We start from the raw sequence: 14,659 nt of genomic DNA, 5'->3' as shown, positions 1-14,659 counted from the left end.
ACAATGTATTTTGGCGGTGCCTTGATGGCGTAGTAATGACTGATCTTACTCTTGATTGCATGCTGAAAAAAGCTCACAACGCGTCGCAGTGCGACACATTGTGAGCTTGTAGATCTGCTATTTTCAGAGCGCAACACCTGAGCACAATCAAACATAAAATCACTTGTCATTTGGTTCTACTGGATCTCTTCTCCACTAGATCCCTCACTAACATTTTTGTCTAGTTTTCATTTGTTGACGAAATATGTTAATATATTTAGTCTTAGTTTTAGTCATCATAGCTTAGTTTTTATTTCGTTTTCGTCAGTGAAAAAAGGTGGTCGACGAACATTTGTCGTCATAGTTGTTAGTGGACGAAATCAACACTGCTGGACACCACTTTGAGAACCACTGGTGTGTAGAGGGAAATACTAATAGTATTAGATGTCCTGTCATCTAAGTATCTAGGGTTTAAGTGGAACGGAAGGGGAAAAAGGAAAAAAAAATGTTCGAGAACCTCTGACAAATACAAACTATTAGCACAACGCCGTTTTGTTAGAGGAAAAACTATGAGCCCTTGAACTATATCGCGGTTGCATGTGAACTATACTTCCGTCAGTCTGCTGAGGATTAAAAGGTGAAACGCAGTAATGAACTGAAAAGAACAATAAACCTGATGAATGAATGGTGCTGCTTGGCATTTCGGACTGACAACGGAAAAGTGACCGCCCCCGGATTAACCGTAAATGTCAGGGAACAGTTCCTTTAGAATTGACTTTAATAAGCTAACGAGTCAGAGCTTGTGTTATTATCTTATTGACTCAGTGCCTGTAACTGCAAATCCATGTACCGTATTTGTTGTTTACAAATGTAATGTCAGCGTTTCCCAAACGGTGGGTCGGGACCCATTTTGGGGGTCACAGAACCATTTCTTTATGGGCCGCGAACACATATCCACATTTCTGTATTTTCCCAAAAGATAAAATATAAAACAAATCACGTTTTCAGGAGTTAGAAAGTTTGGGTCCCGCGGATACACCAACCTTCTCTTTTGGGTCTCGAGCTAAAAGGATGTTGAGCGTTTTGTTCCACTGAGACTCTCGGTAATGACACTAGAATAGAACTTAGTCGAGAGGTTCTGAGAACTTAAAGCCAACGGTTTGTCCAGGACATCAAAATAAAAATAAAAGAATCAGAGGTGAAGAGAATGGAAATAACAAACGTGGATTTTGTCACGTAGTCGCAAAAACAGAGGTAACTCTATGTGAATTATACATTTTATTTCATGCCGTCTTGAGAAAGCCAAATACCAAATATTTCCATACTAGGACACCACCATCAGGGCATCAGCAAATTGTACACAATCACATATAATGTAATATATAAAATGTGTCACCATATTTTTTTTTCTTTATTTTTTTTTGTTCTTCGGGAAGGAACAGTCGACCTTCCCAGTGGTCTCTCGTTCACTTTATCGTCAAAGTGATCGTTGTTGTTGTTCGATGATTGGCGTAGGTGGAGGAGTATAGCCTTGGCTTCCTTGGAGATCTGTGCTTCCTGCCTTTGTGCACATTGAAGGGGAGGGAGGGAGGGAGGGGGTTTGGGCGGGGACGGCTGAAAGGGGAGGAGCTCTCCCAGGAAGTCACGCTCAGGTGTGCAACAGCAGTTCCAGTGTCCACGACCTTGTCGCCTCTCGACCCGCCCTATCCCATCCCGCCCCGCCCCCTTCTCATAAACCCCCGGCGGCCGGGCAAAGGTTGACCGACAGCCGTGTTCTGGACGCCGGACGGACGCCACAGCAGCCCTTGCAGCAAAAAGTCCCACCGCCTTGGAGCAAGAACCTTTTTCCCAGAGTTCTCCTCCCACACGGTCCCATGATGCATTGAGGCGTTCAGTGAGTAGAAATCTATGACAGCTTGTACAATTTACACCAGTGGTTCCCCAGCTTTGTTTTGATTTTTATTTAAAGGACCCCAGTCTGGTATCCCCCCGCTCCCCCCACCCATAACTTTGAGAGGGCACAAATGGAACCAAATGGACCACCCGTAAGGGTCCATGTGGTTCTATTTGTACCCTCTCAGAGTTACAGACCTGCACGTGTCTCATTTGGTTTTTTAACTATCAATCCTTTAAGCTAGGGACCGGCTTGGGGGCTCCCGGACCCCACTTTGAGAACCACTGATTTTTTTTTTACAGTTATGTGTTAGCTGATGTCGTAGGGCTGCCCCGGTCACCTCCATTGATAACCACCCTACTGTAGTACTGTGGCTCCTGTAGGCTACGATATAAGACAACAGGCACAGCGCTTCAACACGACGCCTTAATAAACTAAAAACCAAGACACCAATGGTGAAACATATTATGTCGAGAATCGAAAATCTCTTTAGACTGTCGATGATAAACGTCGTTTTTCTTTTTGTCAGAAGGAGGAGTTGATTTACTTAGTTTTTTTTTTCCCTGTGCGACGACAATTTCACAAAGGACAACACTACTTGTATTGTACGTACTTGTATGCCTACTACGGCCGTTTTCGCTCAGTCAGTCGCAACCTTGTCGGGCGAAAGAAGATCGACTGCACAGAATCACGTTTCCATGTAGCAACTATTAAGGATGTTCAATGTTGCTAAGTGCGAAGTGATTTTATATATATATATATATATATATATATATATATTCTTTTCATGACATTTCCGTATTGTTGTTAGAGAAACCCCCACCCGTGTCGGTCCTTATTAATGCTCTTCTCGTCGTGACCGGCATCGTCCGTTGTGACCGACCGACCGACGTCTTGGAAGCTTAGAGCTCGAGCTCGGACGGGGCTCCGTTATGTGAGGTCACATCACATGTATTCATCGCATTTTTAAAACCATTAGTCATGGAAAACTCTGGTCAACCATTAAAATAAAAAAAGAATGCTGCAGGACCTACATCCTTTCCAGCTCGGGGTTTCTTCGAGGAGGAGCCGTCATCTGCGGTCAACACTGGCCGCAAGCTGGTCACCCTCAAACATTTGGACTAGTGTATATCATTGACGTAAGCCATGTTTGGCCTCGTTAACAAGAGCTAGTTTGGACAGACGCAACAGAGACCAATACGGTAGAGATCGCTGTACATTTATCAGCTATGACCAGATAAAGGCAGAGTCATAATTGGCCACGCGTCTAAAATGGCGGACCTACAAGCCGACAGCGTGTCGCATACGTTGTGCGCGTTGTCAGCTTGTAGGTCTGCTATTTTCGACCCACAACGGAGCATAAATTGGGTCTTAAGTCATTGACACCTTTTCTGAAAAGCACCTAAGTCCTCAGATTGCACCTCTTCCGGTTTATGTGTGTACCGACGGTGTGCACATTTTGGCGTACAACACACAGGAGAAGAACTGTGGACTTATCAATCTTGTGGCGTGTTTGTAGCTCTATTTTGCCCTGCCTCGGGGACGGCGTTAAAAGGCATAGCAAGTATTCTGTATACAGTACATCATGCACATTTCTCCTTTTCTTTCTTTTTTTTTTTTTAGGACAAATTAGGCGAGTTTTAAAATGTGAAAGGCCTTTTGGCAAAAGGTTGATGTGTGATCTTTTGAGGGAAAAAGAAAAACGACTGGTGCAAATTTAGCAAAGCGGTCGGTGTGTGTGTGTATGTGTATCTTAACTCTGCGTTAAAAGAATTGGCCCCCAGCATCTGTTGACATTCTGAGAGGAAATTCTAAAAACTACAATCTAAACTTTTACTGCCCACGAGCCAATGCGTTTAACAGAATCGACACACACTTGGAATGGAGCGGGGGGGGTAGTATTACACAAACCAAATTGCATCTAATATATATCGTCGCTGTCGGGCAGGAACCTCTCATCTCCATATCTTAACTTTTTGTGGGGGGGGGGTTTTCTCGTAACTTAACGCCCTACCTGATCATACTACGCCATCACACAAAATCATCATCGAGCTTGTCGATCTGCTTCTTAAAAAAAAAAAAAAGCAAAAGTGTTGGACTGTTGAGGTTTCCACCCGACAGAGACGCTGATATATTCCTAATGCTTTGTCAAATCCCATGGTTTGATGGTATTGTCATCATAGATGTGTCGTTGCCCCCTATCATCACAAGCCCCCCAAAGTCACACTGCCTGCCCCCTTGTCAGGTTGTCCATTCACAGCGTTATGCCAAAGCTTAACAGTGCGTCATCATAGTCAGAAACTGGGTGATATTTACATGTCTCCATGAGGATGAGGGAGGGGAGGGGGCTGGGGAGGGGGCCGGTGTTCGGGGGGTTCAGGGGGGGATTCAAATTGAACTCCCGGCAGTCATGGACCCCATCCTCCCTATGTTCCCGCGTTGGACGGTATCCAGTCATAGAAGCAGTGAAATACTCAGGTTGAACAACAAGCTCACATATTGGCTGAGAGTACAGTACAGTACAGTACAGTACAGTACAGTACAGAGTACAGTACAGAACATACGTATGTACGGTACGTCGAAGAAGAAAGAGGACCCTCCGCATGCCCCGCCCCCTCTGAAGCAGGTAAGGCTACAGGTCACACAGGTCACATCTGGGCCCACTGCTGCTCTGCTGCTGGGATGTGTGTGTGTGTGTGTGTGTGTGTGTGTGTGTGTGTGTGTGTGTGTGTGTGTGTGTGTGTGTGTGTGTGTGTGTGTGTGTGTGTGTGTGTGTGTGTACAGATATGTTGTGTATGTATGTTTGTTATGTTTAAGTGTGTGGGGAAGGGGAGCAGATAAACACCGGGGGAGGTCGTCGGGGGAGACTGTCGGGGTCTTATCCGGTTGGCGCCCATCCTCTTTCCTCCCGCCCCCTCCCCGAACAAAGGGCATCAAGGTCTTCAAAGGGTAGGTGGGTGGGGGTCGAGGTATGAAAAGTGACCCGTGTCCCCCCATCGCCCCCACCCCTCCCCTCTCCTCCCCCATCCTCTTGGTTTCTGAGAGACAAAAAATTCTCCTCTACGCTGATGACATCAGTCTGTTTGTCGTAGTAGAAAAAAAACAAACAACAAAAAAGAAAGAACCAACGGATGTCGTCGTCTCCTCTGCAAAGTGCCAGGTGGGGCGGTTGGGCGGAGAGGGGGTTTGGGGTTGGTGGGTATGGGGTTTGGGGGGTTGGGGGAGGGGGATGTTGAATGAAGATCACAGGCCGGAGACCATCACCCGGTAGGACGGGGGCATGTGTCTGTGCCGCGGGCTGGAGCCGGGGCTGTCGGTGGGGCTGGTGCAGCTGGCATCCACCCCTCCTATGGAGGGCAGGTAGGCGTGGTGCAGGATGGGAAGCTGCAAGGAAAGCCGACGCTGTATGCTGCAAGGCAGAGAGAGAGAGAGGGAGAGAGACAGACAGACAGACAGACAGACAGACAGACCAGTCAGGAGGATGCTCGGATATTGCGTATTTGTCATTTCTTTTCACAAAAATATATTATTAACATTGTATTTTTGATGCCGGCACTTTTCCAACCTACTGTATCAACCATTATGGTGCTCACTGCTCAAACGTCCTGTCATCTAATCTATTAGCACAAGTAGCTTAGCTGAAACAACAGTAAACAAGGGCTTCCCATGGTTGCGCTAACGATTCAGTCGGATCGTCAGATATGGCCAGGTGGATTAAAAAAAAGAGCAGTGCTCCTGCACAAGTTTCGAGCTTGAAGCGCCCGGGTCACTGCACCCTATAAAATTAAAACGCCGGCCATGGGGATGGTGCGATTCTCGTGCGCTGGGAAGAGGAGCTCACCAGCGCGACTTCACCATACAAATGCATGGTAGACAGGCCGCTGCCAGCTCAAAAGGCACTCTCTGTCGACATGGCCCCTTACTCACTATCACTAACTCCCAGGCAGGCAGCTCCCCCCCCCCCCCCCCCCCCCTTCCGCTCCCCCCACCTCCCCCCATCCAATCCCAGCAGCCACCAGGCCACAGGGATCTTCTGACAAAAAAAGAAGAGAAATAACATTTCATGCTTTTTGCGCTGCACCTCACCACTAGCTATCAGCAGCCATGTGCAAGTCAATTACATAACCAAAATGCCAGTTATGTAAATGATTGTTCATTCCAGCGATAGAGGCCTTTAAGAACTCTGTTCACAGGGGGTGAACTTGGAAATATCACTGGTCCTGAGTGGTGGAAGAAGTATGTATTTTTTTTACTTAAGTAAAAATAGTAAAACCATAATATCAAACTACTCTGTTACACAAAAAAACTACAGTACACAAAATGTCAACGCCGAGGACAAAGGTTTTGCATGGTCATGATGTCAACAAGACTATTTGGGGAACGGGACCCCGGAAACCTAGCCTGGAATCCAGACTGAATTGCTATTTTTGCTATTCAAAAGCCTTCCCCGCGATACGGATGCTGAGGTTTAAGCACCGGCTTCGAATGCTATCAATGCATTGAATGGGACGTTATCACGTTTTATCAGACCATTGAAAAACTGAAACTTAACTTTTTAAGTCATCTCCGTTGGTAGGTCAGTATGTCCTGACACCCAATGAATGGTTTGATAAATTTCGGGTAGGTCGCCTACTTTGCCCATTCAATGGTCTGAAAACGTGATAATGTCCTATTCAATGCATCAATAGCATCCGAATGGGGTGGTTTTAAGTGATTAAGCAATCGGAAGGCAGGGTGACATAGCAGAGGAACCTCGGTATCCAGTTACGGGACGTGATAATAATATTTTTTGGACATACGTATGCTAACGCAATTCAAAAATAATTTATATCGGGCCAGGCAAATTTTTGTTTCTCCCTTTTCTCCTCTCTGACGCATTTTGCTTTTCTATATCGCTTCAGTATCTCAAACGTCTCCCTTTTTTTTTACCACCACATCCGACCGTCTGTCCCACCTCTCTCTCTCTCTCTCTCTCCCTCTGCCTCTTCATCTCTCTTCCCTCGATGTGATCAAACATTCATGCGGCATCATGAGGGAATAGCTGCGAGTGTTCCTTTACTTCTGTTCTGTTCTCCTCCCTGTCTATTTTCAGAGCTGCTGTAAATCACTGGTTACGTAAAGCCTCCCAGAGACTCTCTCTCTCTCTCTCCCCCCTCCCGTCTCTCAAGCAGTGTTGCCAGATTTAGCAAGAGAAATAAGTAACCAGGTCTATGAAAACAAGACCAAAATAAGCGACTAGGCCACAGGAGGACTTTGAACCTATATACTGTATATATATATATATATATATATATATATATATATATATATATATATATATATATATATATATATATATATATATATATATATATATATACACTATTATATATATATATATATATATATATATATATATATATATATATATATATATATATATATATATATATATATATATATATATATATATATATATATATATATATACACAAAGAATATTCCATGATTTTTACAGTAAAATCTCTGGTAGATGGATTAATTAATTAATTCCTGGCAGTGAATGAGTTAATGGTGAAATAACCTCTTTAACACCCACAAATCCAAATCTGATCCACTCGGACAGGGGATTAAAAAGTGTTGAAACTCTTTGAGCCCATGCTGCGGGGTCCGTCAATTCATTCACTTCAACCCCGGAGGCTCCTCCATGCCAGAGTGCGTGAGCAGCTCCCCGTCCCAAAGTCCAAACGCCGGGCACATTTGAAAATATTTGAAAATAGTCTATTTGAAAATAGTCGATCTACTGTGAGCTTGTAGATCTGCAAAAAATCTTGAGGAAATAAGTGAAACATTTTAAATAACACCATTTTAACAACACAAATTTTATACGGGCAGATTTGGCACAAAATGTTTTCAATTTGGGGGGGGGGGGGGGGGTGGGGGGGGGGGTCCGCCGACAAATACATATACATTTCGGGGTCCTTGACATGAAAATGTTTGAGAACCGTTGGTTTAAACAACATTAGGAAACAAGCCCAATTAAGCAACTACACTTTAGAAACAAGCCCAAACTATTTACAAACGACTACAAAAACAAGCCCAAAGTCGCTTATGATAAGCGGACATGGCAACCTTGGTAAGCCTCCCTGAGATCCTCTCTCTCTCTCCCTCCCTCGTTCCCGTCTCTCTCAAGCCACCGGCGCTCGCGGCCTCCTCGCTCTCTCTCTTGTCTTCTCCCCTCCTCCCCTCCTTCTCTCCATCGTCTCTCCGTACTCGTTTGTGTCCCCCCTTTTGCAGCGAGTGTCTTCTGTCTTCCTCCCTCCTTCATGCCCTCAAGCCCTACATACATAAAATAGACGATCTACGAGCTGACAACGCGTCACCTGGCAACGCGCTGTTAGCTTGTAGGCGTCGTTTTCCGATCCAAAATAGCCATTCTACTATTTCTGAAAACGCTGGACACCTTCTTTTGAAAATAAATCTAAGTATACTTATACTGTAAATATATGTTATACTTGTGTTTTTACTCAAGTCAAATGAAATACAATTTGAATACAGGCCTTTTTATTTGTAACAGAGTAATTCTACATTGTGGTATTGATACTTTTACTTAAGTAAAGAGAGTCCTTTTACCACTGCGCCCCCGCACACCCCCCTCGCACTCTAATGAGCCAGGCTTCCCTCAGCCGCGCCCCTTGCCTCATGAATAAATAATGAGGTGGAGGCGGGGCTGGTCGCACGACGCTGGAGTGTTGTGAGTGTCCACCGTCGTGTTGGGACAACATGCACTGTTCTGGGTGCGCATGCGTGTGTGTGTGTGTGTGTGTGTGTGTGTGTGTGTGTGTGTGTGTGTGTGTGTGTGTGCGCGCACACGCTAGTGTTACTATACCTGTGAGGACCCCACAAGCATAGTAGAATTTGAGGACACTTTTCCTGGTCTTCACTAGAGAAACGTTTATTTCGGTATTTTCAGCGAAATCAATGCTGTCCTGAAATTTTGAAAAGTGTAGTAATACAATACTCTGTGTGTGTGTGTGTGTGTGTGTGTGTGTGTGTGTGTGTGTGTGTGTGTGTGTGTGTGTGTGTGTGTGTGTGTGCGCGCACACGCTAGTGTTACTATACCTGTGAGGACCCCACAAGCATAGTAGAATTTGAGGACACTTTTCCTGGTCTTCACTAGAGAAACGTTTATTTCGGTATTTTCAGCGAAATCAATGCTGTCCTGAAATTTTGAAAAGTGTAGTAATACAATACTGTGTGTGTGTGTGTGTGTGTGTGTGTGTGTGTGTGTGTGTGTGTGTGTGTGTGTGTGTGTGTGTGTGTGTGTGTGCGCGCGTGCGCGAGAGAGACAATCTCTAGGGTTATGTGCATTCATGCGTTAGGTTGTGCGCTTGTGTGTGTGTGTGTGTGTGTGTGTGTGTGTGTGTGTGTGTGTGTGTGTGTGTGTGTGTGTGTGTGTGTGTGTGTGTGTGTGTGTGTGTGTGTGTGTGTGTGTGTGTGTGTGTGTGTGTGTGTGCGCGCGTGTGCGTGCGCGTGTGCGTGTGTGTGTGTGTGTGCGTGTGCGAGTGTGAGCGCAGAGATGTGCATGTAGGGTTTGTGTGCATGTGTCTTAGTGTACACACGTGTGTGTGCATGTTAACTTGTGCGCATGTACAGTATGTTTGTTTGTTTGTGTGTGCATGTGTGCGTGTGTGTGTGTGTGTGGGATTTAAACCCCCTCCCCAAAAAAAGCTGTTCTTCGCAAAGACTTGGTTACCAAGGCAACTAGCGGAGCAACCGTTTGGCAGTTGAGATATACATGCGGTCTAGACACTGGTGTGTGTGTGTGTGTGTGTGTGTGTGTGTGTGTGTGTGTGTGTCTGTGCGTGTGTGTGTGTGTATGTCTGTGCGTGTCTGTGCGTGTGTGTGTGTGTGTGTGTGTGTGGTGGGGTTATAGAGCTGTGGGGGACCCCTGGGGACACACCCAGGGGTCCTTGAATTTGTCTCTGTCGAGTGGAAACCTCATAATGTCCAAAATCGTTACTTTTCAGGATTCAATTTCAAAAGCATCAAAAGTAGCAGATCTACAAGCTCGAAACGCGTCGCTTCGCGCCGCGTTTCGAGCTTGTAGATCTGCTACTTTTGATGCTTTTGTCCGACGCTGTAGTATGATCAAGTAGGACGTTGATTTACGAAAAAACACACAAAGTTAAAATATGGAGATAGGAGGTTTTTGCCCGACAGCAACGAATAGGTTCTAATACGAGGTTCCAGACCCCGTTTGAGAACCCAAAGGGAGTAGAGATGTACTGTAGTAGACTAAACGGCAGTGGTGGAAGAAGTACTCAAATGTTTTACTTAAGTAAAATAATAAATAATGCAATGTAGAAGTACTCTGTTACAAGTAAAAGTCCCGAATTAAAAGTTTACTTGAGTAAAAGTACAAAGGTATTGGATCAAAATGTACTTAAAGTACCAAAAGTAAAGGTACTAAAATGTTTGAAAATACATTAAATTAAATACACTTCAAATAGAAAATAGGGCTGAAGTGGTTAATGCATGTTTTATAATATAATAATTTATATCTGCAAAGTAACCAGTGACTAAAGTTCTCAAATATTTGTAAATATTCATACTGTTCGGGGGAGTTGATGTCCTCCAGGGGACCCCCCCTGTTTATTCGGGACGGGTCCATGGAGCCCCACTGGGCCTGGGGCTTCTGGTCCAGGTGGTTCTTCAGCACCGACTTCTCCCCGTCTGCAACACATTGTAGGACACACACACACACACACACACACACACACACACACACACACACACACACACACACACACACACACACACACACACACACACACACACACACACACACACACACACTATGAGGAACGTAATTTTAGCTGCGCCTCATTGGGTTCCTATCAAATTTTAGGATACATTATAACCCAATTCAATCCGGGGAAACCCATCTCTGTCGTTTTAAGATTTCTTTGGCTATTCAAAAATAGCAGATCTACAAGCTCATAGTGCCAGTTCGCTGACAAGCTCACTGCTGGAGATCCCAAATAGGAGAATGAAAATCCTCGGGGTGACCGCGCCCTTGCCGCTGCCGCTGCCCCAAGGCTCTGGAACAGCCTGCCCCCCCGCCCTTACTATTAGATCGGCCCCATCAGTCCATTGAGGCCATTCAAATCCCTACTCAAGACTTATTTATTTTTCCTTTGCTTTTAATCAAATCTGAGTGGCCTCTTCTGTACTTAAATGAGTGCACGTCATCGATGTGCATGTCAAGTGCGTTATGCGAGTGTGCACTTGCTTTTGTTCTGTTTTGTTCTTTCTGTGCAGCACTTTTGGTCATCGGCTGTTGTCTTTAAATGTGCTAGACCAGTTATATTATAACTCTATGCTTAAACCCCAGCATCCATATAGTGGGGAAAGCTTTCTGGCAGAAAATAGAAGATCGACAAGCTCACAACAAATTATCAGCAAAAGCTTTCTCCACAATAACAGGAAAAACTAGAAAATGTGCTCCTCGGATCACAGGTCTCCGCCAGTACTGTTCCTGATTAATCCTGTCTTACCTATTTATATTACATATTGTCACGTGTCACTTGACCAATGTTAGCTTGGCTGATCGAAGTTCACTTAAAAAAATATAAATATTTTTTTTGAAGTGACACACCTATTTATAGGTTTCTATTTCGTCATGCGTCTCGCTAGCCAATCAAAGCACACCCTTTCAACATATTGTCACGTGTCACGTGAAGCTTGACCAATGTTAGCTTGGCGGACACACGGAAGGACGGAGACGAAAACATACTCTCCACCTCTGGCGGAGACAAAAAGTCAACCATATTAAGTGGTTAAAACATTGTATTAAGTACAATGTACTTCCCACCACTGCATGGCACCTACTGAGCCTCCGATACGAGCCGCTATACGGGGGCGGAGCTGTGCCCCCCCCCCCGGCCCCTGCCGTGAACCGCCAGCAGGGGACAGAGTGTGAAACATGACTGTCAGTCAAGTGACAGACAGCACAGCACAGCTCTCACCTCTGCTGACACCATGAGATATTTAAAGAACACTGATAGACAGACTGCACCTGTGTGCGCGCGCGCACACACACACACACACACACACACACGTGTGTGTGTGTGTGTGTGTGTGTGTGTGTGTGTGTGTGTGTGTGTGTGTGTGTGTGTGTGTGTGTGTGTGTGTGTGTGTGTGTGTGTGTGTGTGTGTGTGTGTGTGTGTGTGTGTGTGTGTGTGTGTGTGTGTGTGTGTGTGTGTGTGTGTGTGTGTGTGTGTGTGTGTGTGTGTGTGTGTGTGTGTGTGTGTGTGTGTTGCCCTGACATCGCAGAGGCAGGCAGACAGTGGGCATCACATGCGTTCAGAATCACAGTAAACATCCTCATCATTTTCTTTCCAAAATGGCACCTGGAGAGCCCCTCCCCCCAACCTATTCTGTGTCCTCATTGGTCCACTTCTTCATGTATCCTGTGCCCTCATTGGTCTGCTTCTGCAAGAAACTGCTTTAGAGAGGACAACATTTTTCCTTTCTTTTTGCCTCGGGGGGCACCACCTCCTTTTATATGTAAAAAAAAACAGGAACTCGTTTTTTCTTAGTGCACTTCCTCCTGGGTGCTTCAGTGTTTATTCCTACTAACAACAACACTACATGTTTAGGGCAGTGGTGCTGACAGATTCTGCTGTTAGCAGAATTTGTCTTGAGAGATTAGCACGACACTGACAATTATGTGTAAACGTGATCACAAAATGCTGACAGAGCTCTGCTAATCAGTAACACGGCGTGTACAACGAGGCATTTAGCAGACACTCTTATCCAGCGTGACTTACAAAGGAGAGACCAGAGGTAACCCATTAAAAACCGGGAACGCATCCGTGTAACCACTTAAACCATTATTTTATACTTTGGCTATTTTCTTAAAATCGTGAAAATGTGTGCAAATCTTTGAATATATATATATTTTTTAAGGAAAACATTTTTAACTTAAATCTTTGCCTCTGGGGGTCCCAGGGACAAAGCATTTTGAGATGGGGGTCCGTGGCCAAATACATATCTACAAATGTCTTCTAAATCCTAACAGTATGCTGCTATACCAGTGGTGCTCTGACTTTTTCCATGTCAAGGACCCCCAAAATTATATGTAGCCTATTTAGCCGTGGACCCCCATTACAATTTGTTTTTGTTCCAGGGACCCCCAGAAGCAAAAAATGGAGTTAAAATGTTCGCTTTAAAATATATGTATACATTCAAAGATTTGCACAAATTGTCCAAGATTTTTCAAAAATAGCAGGTCTACGAGAGCTTTTAGATCTGCTATTTTTGAATAGCCAAATAAATCTTAAAATGACACGGATGCGTTCCCGTGCAAAGAACAACTGGGACCGGAAGCCAACCTGTGCGGGTCGAGGCCTACATTCTGGTTAGCCTCCCTCCCTCTGGCACGCCAGGCCAATGTTTCATTTATGCTCTATTGTGTGTGGGTGTAACGCGCTGGAAATAGCCCATCTGCAAGCTCACAACGCATCACATATCCCCCGATCTACAAGAACAAAACGCGTCGCACGGTGTGACACGTTGTGAGCTTGACGATCGGCTATTTCCGGGGCATGAATCCCGTGTGAAACCAAGCATAACATGTCCAAACGTTCACAGAGAAATATCTTGCCTCTGTCTTCCACTGCCATTCTTGTACCAAATATTGTGTCTCTTGTTACAGATTTCTAAAGACACAACTGAGAAGTGGTTCATCTACTAAGACCGGGAACGCATCTGTGTCATTTTAAGATGTCTTTGACTATTTCTTTTAAATTGTGAAAATATTTGAATATATATATATATATTTATAAAGAAAATATTTTTAACTCCAATCTTTGCTCCTGGGGGTCCCTGGAACAAAATATTTTGAGATGGGGGTCCGCGGCCAAATACATATAATTTTGGGGGTCCTTGACGTGAAAAAGTTGGAGCACCACTGATATAGAAACATACTGTTAGGATTGAGATGTTATGTAGGCCTCGGACCCCCCCCCCCCCCCCATCTCAAAATGTTTTGTTCCAGGGACCCGTCTAGAAGCAAAGATTTGAGTTACAAATGTTCGCTTTAAAAAACATATATGTATATTCAAAGAATTGCACAATATTTTGCACGATTAAAACAAAAAAAAGCAGATCTACAAGCTCATAGCGCAGCACTCTATGAGCTTGTATATCTGCTATTTTTGAATAACCAAAGAAATCTAAAATGACACAGATGCGTTCCCGGATTGAATGGGTTTATGAACTTCGTTACTGATGATGATGATGATGATGATGATGATGATGATGATGGCGAGCAGAAGCGAGGAGGAGCAGAGGCCTGCATGGGACATATAGGCCACGGCCTGCCGCCATCACCCTCACAGATAGACCCATTTAATAATGACATAATGATTATATCTTTACACGGTCGGTTGGATTGAGGTTACGTGATCGTGATCCTATTTCTGTCTTTGCTGCGGCGGATCAGGTGATGGCCTGATCTCTCTCTCTCTCTCTCTCTCTCTCTCTCTCTCTCTCTCAGAGGAAGCTTGGCGAGCAGATATAAACCACGGTTCAGGCCAGGGCTACAGCAGCAGTTGTACCGCTCATAAATCAAATTATCGTTCCAAATTTATTTTTTTTCTTGTCTTTTATATCGCTTGTAAAAAATAATAATCGGGAAACGGGTGCCGGGGGGCCAGCGTAGTATTTGGCTTGCGGTCGGGATAACAAACGAGAGGGCTAACCTTTTACAAGGCCCGACCTGGCTGGGAGGGGAGAGA

The 14,659-nt window shown here is 44.8% G+C and overlaps 1 protein-coding gene across 1 annotated transcript in view; it reads right to left on the bottom strand.

Moving 5' to 3' along the window:
- Positions 1-5,116: 5,116 nt before the first annotated feature.
- gabbr2 (gamma-aminobutyric acid (GABA) B receptor, 2) overlaps positions 5,117-14,659 on the bottom strand; it is a gene marked incomplete at both ends in the record, with an annotated part of 378,941 nt that continues 369,398 nt past the window's right edge. Inside the window, 2 exons of the mRNA XM_084080499.1 lie at positions 5,117-5,282; positions 10,468-10,588. Of these exons, the coding sequence (XP_083936625.1) occupies positions 5,117-5,282; positions 10,468-10,588 (287 nt within the window). The remainder of the gene's footprint in view (positions 5,283-10,467; positions 10,589-14,659) is intronic.

This window comes from Gymnoscopelus microlampas, assembly GCF_963454915.1.
Source record: "Gymnoscopelus microlampas genome assembly, chromosome: 15".
Taxonomy (NCBI): Eukaryota; Metazoa; Chordata; class Actinopteri; order Myctophiformes; family Myctophidae; genus Gymnoscopelus; species Gymnoscopelus microlampas.
This window is presented reverse-complemented; position numbering and strand designations above follow the sequence as displayed.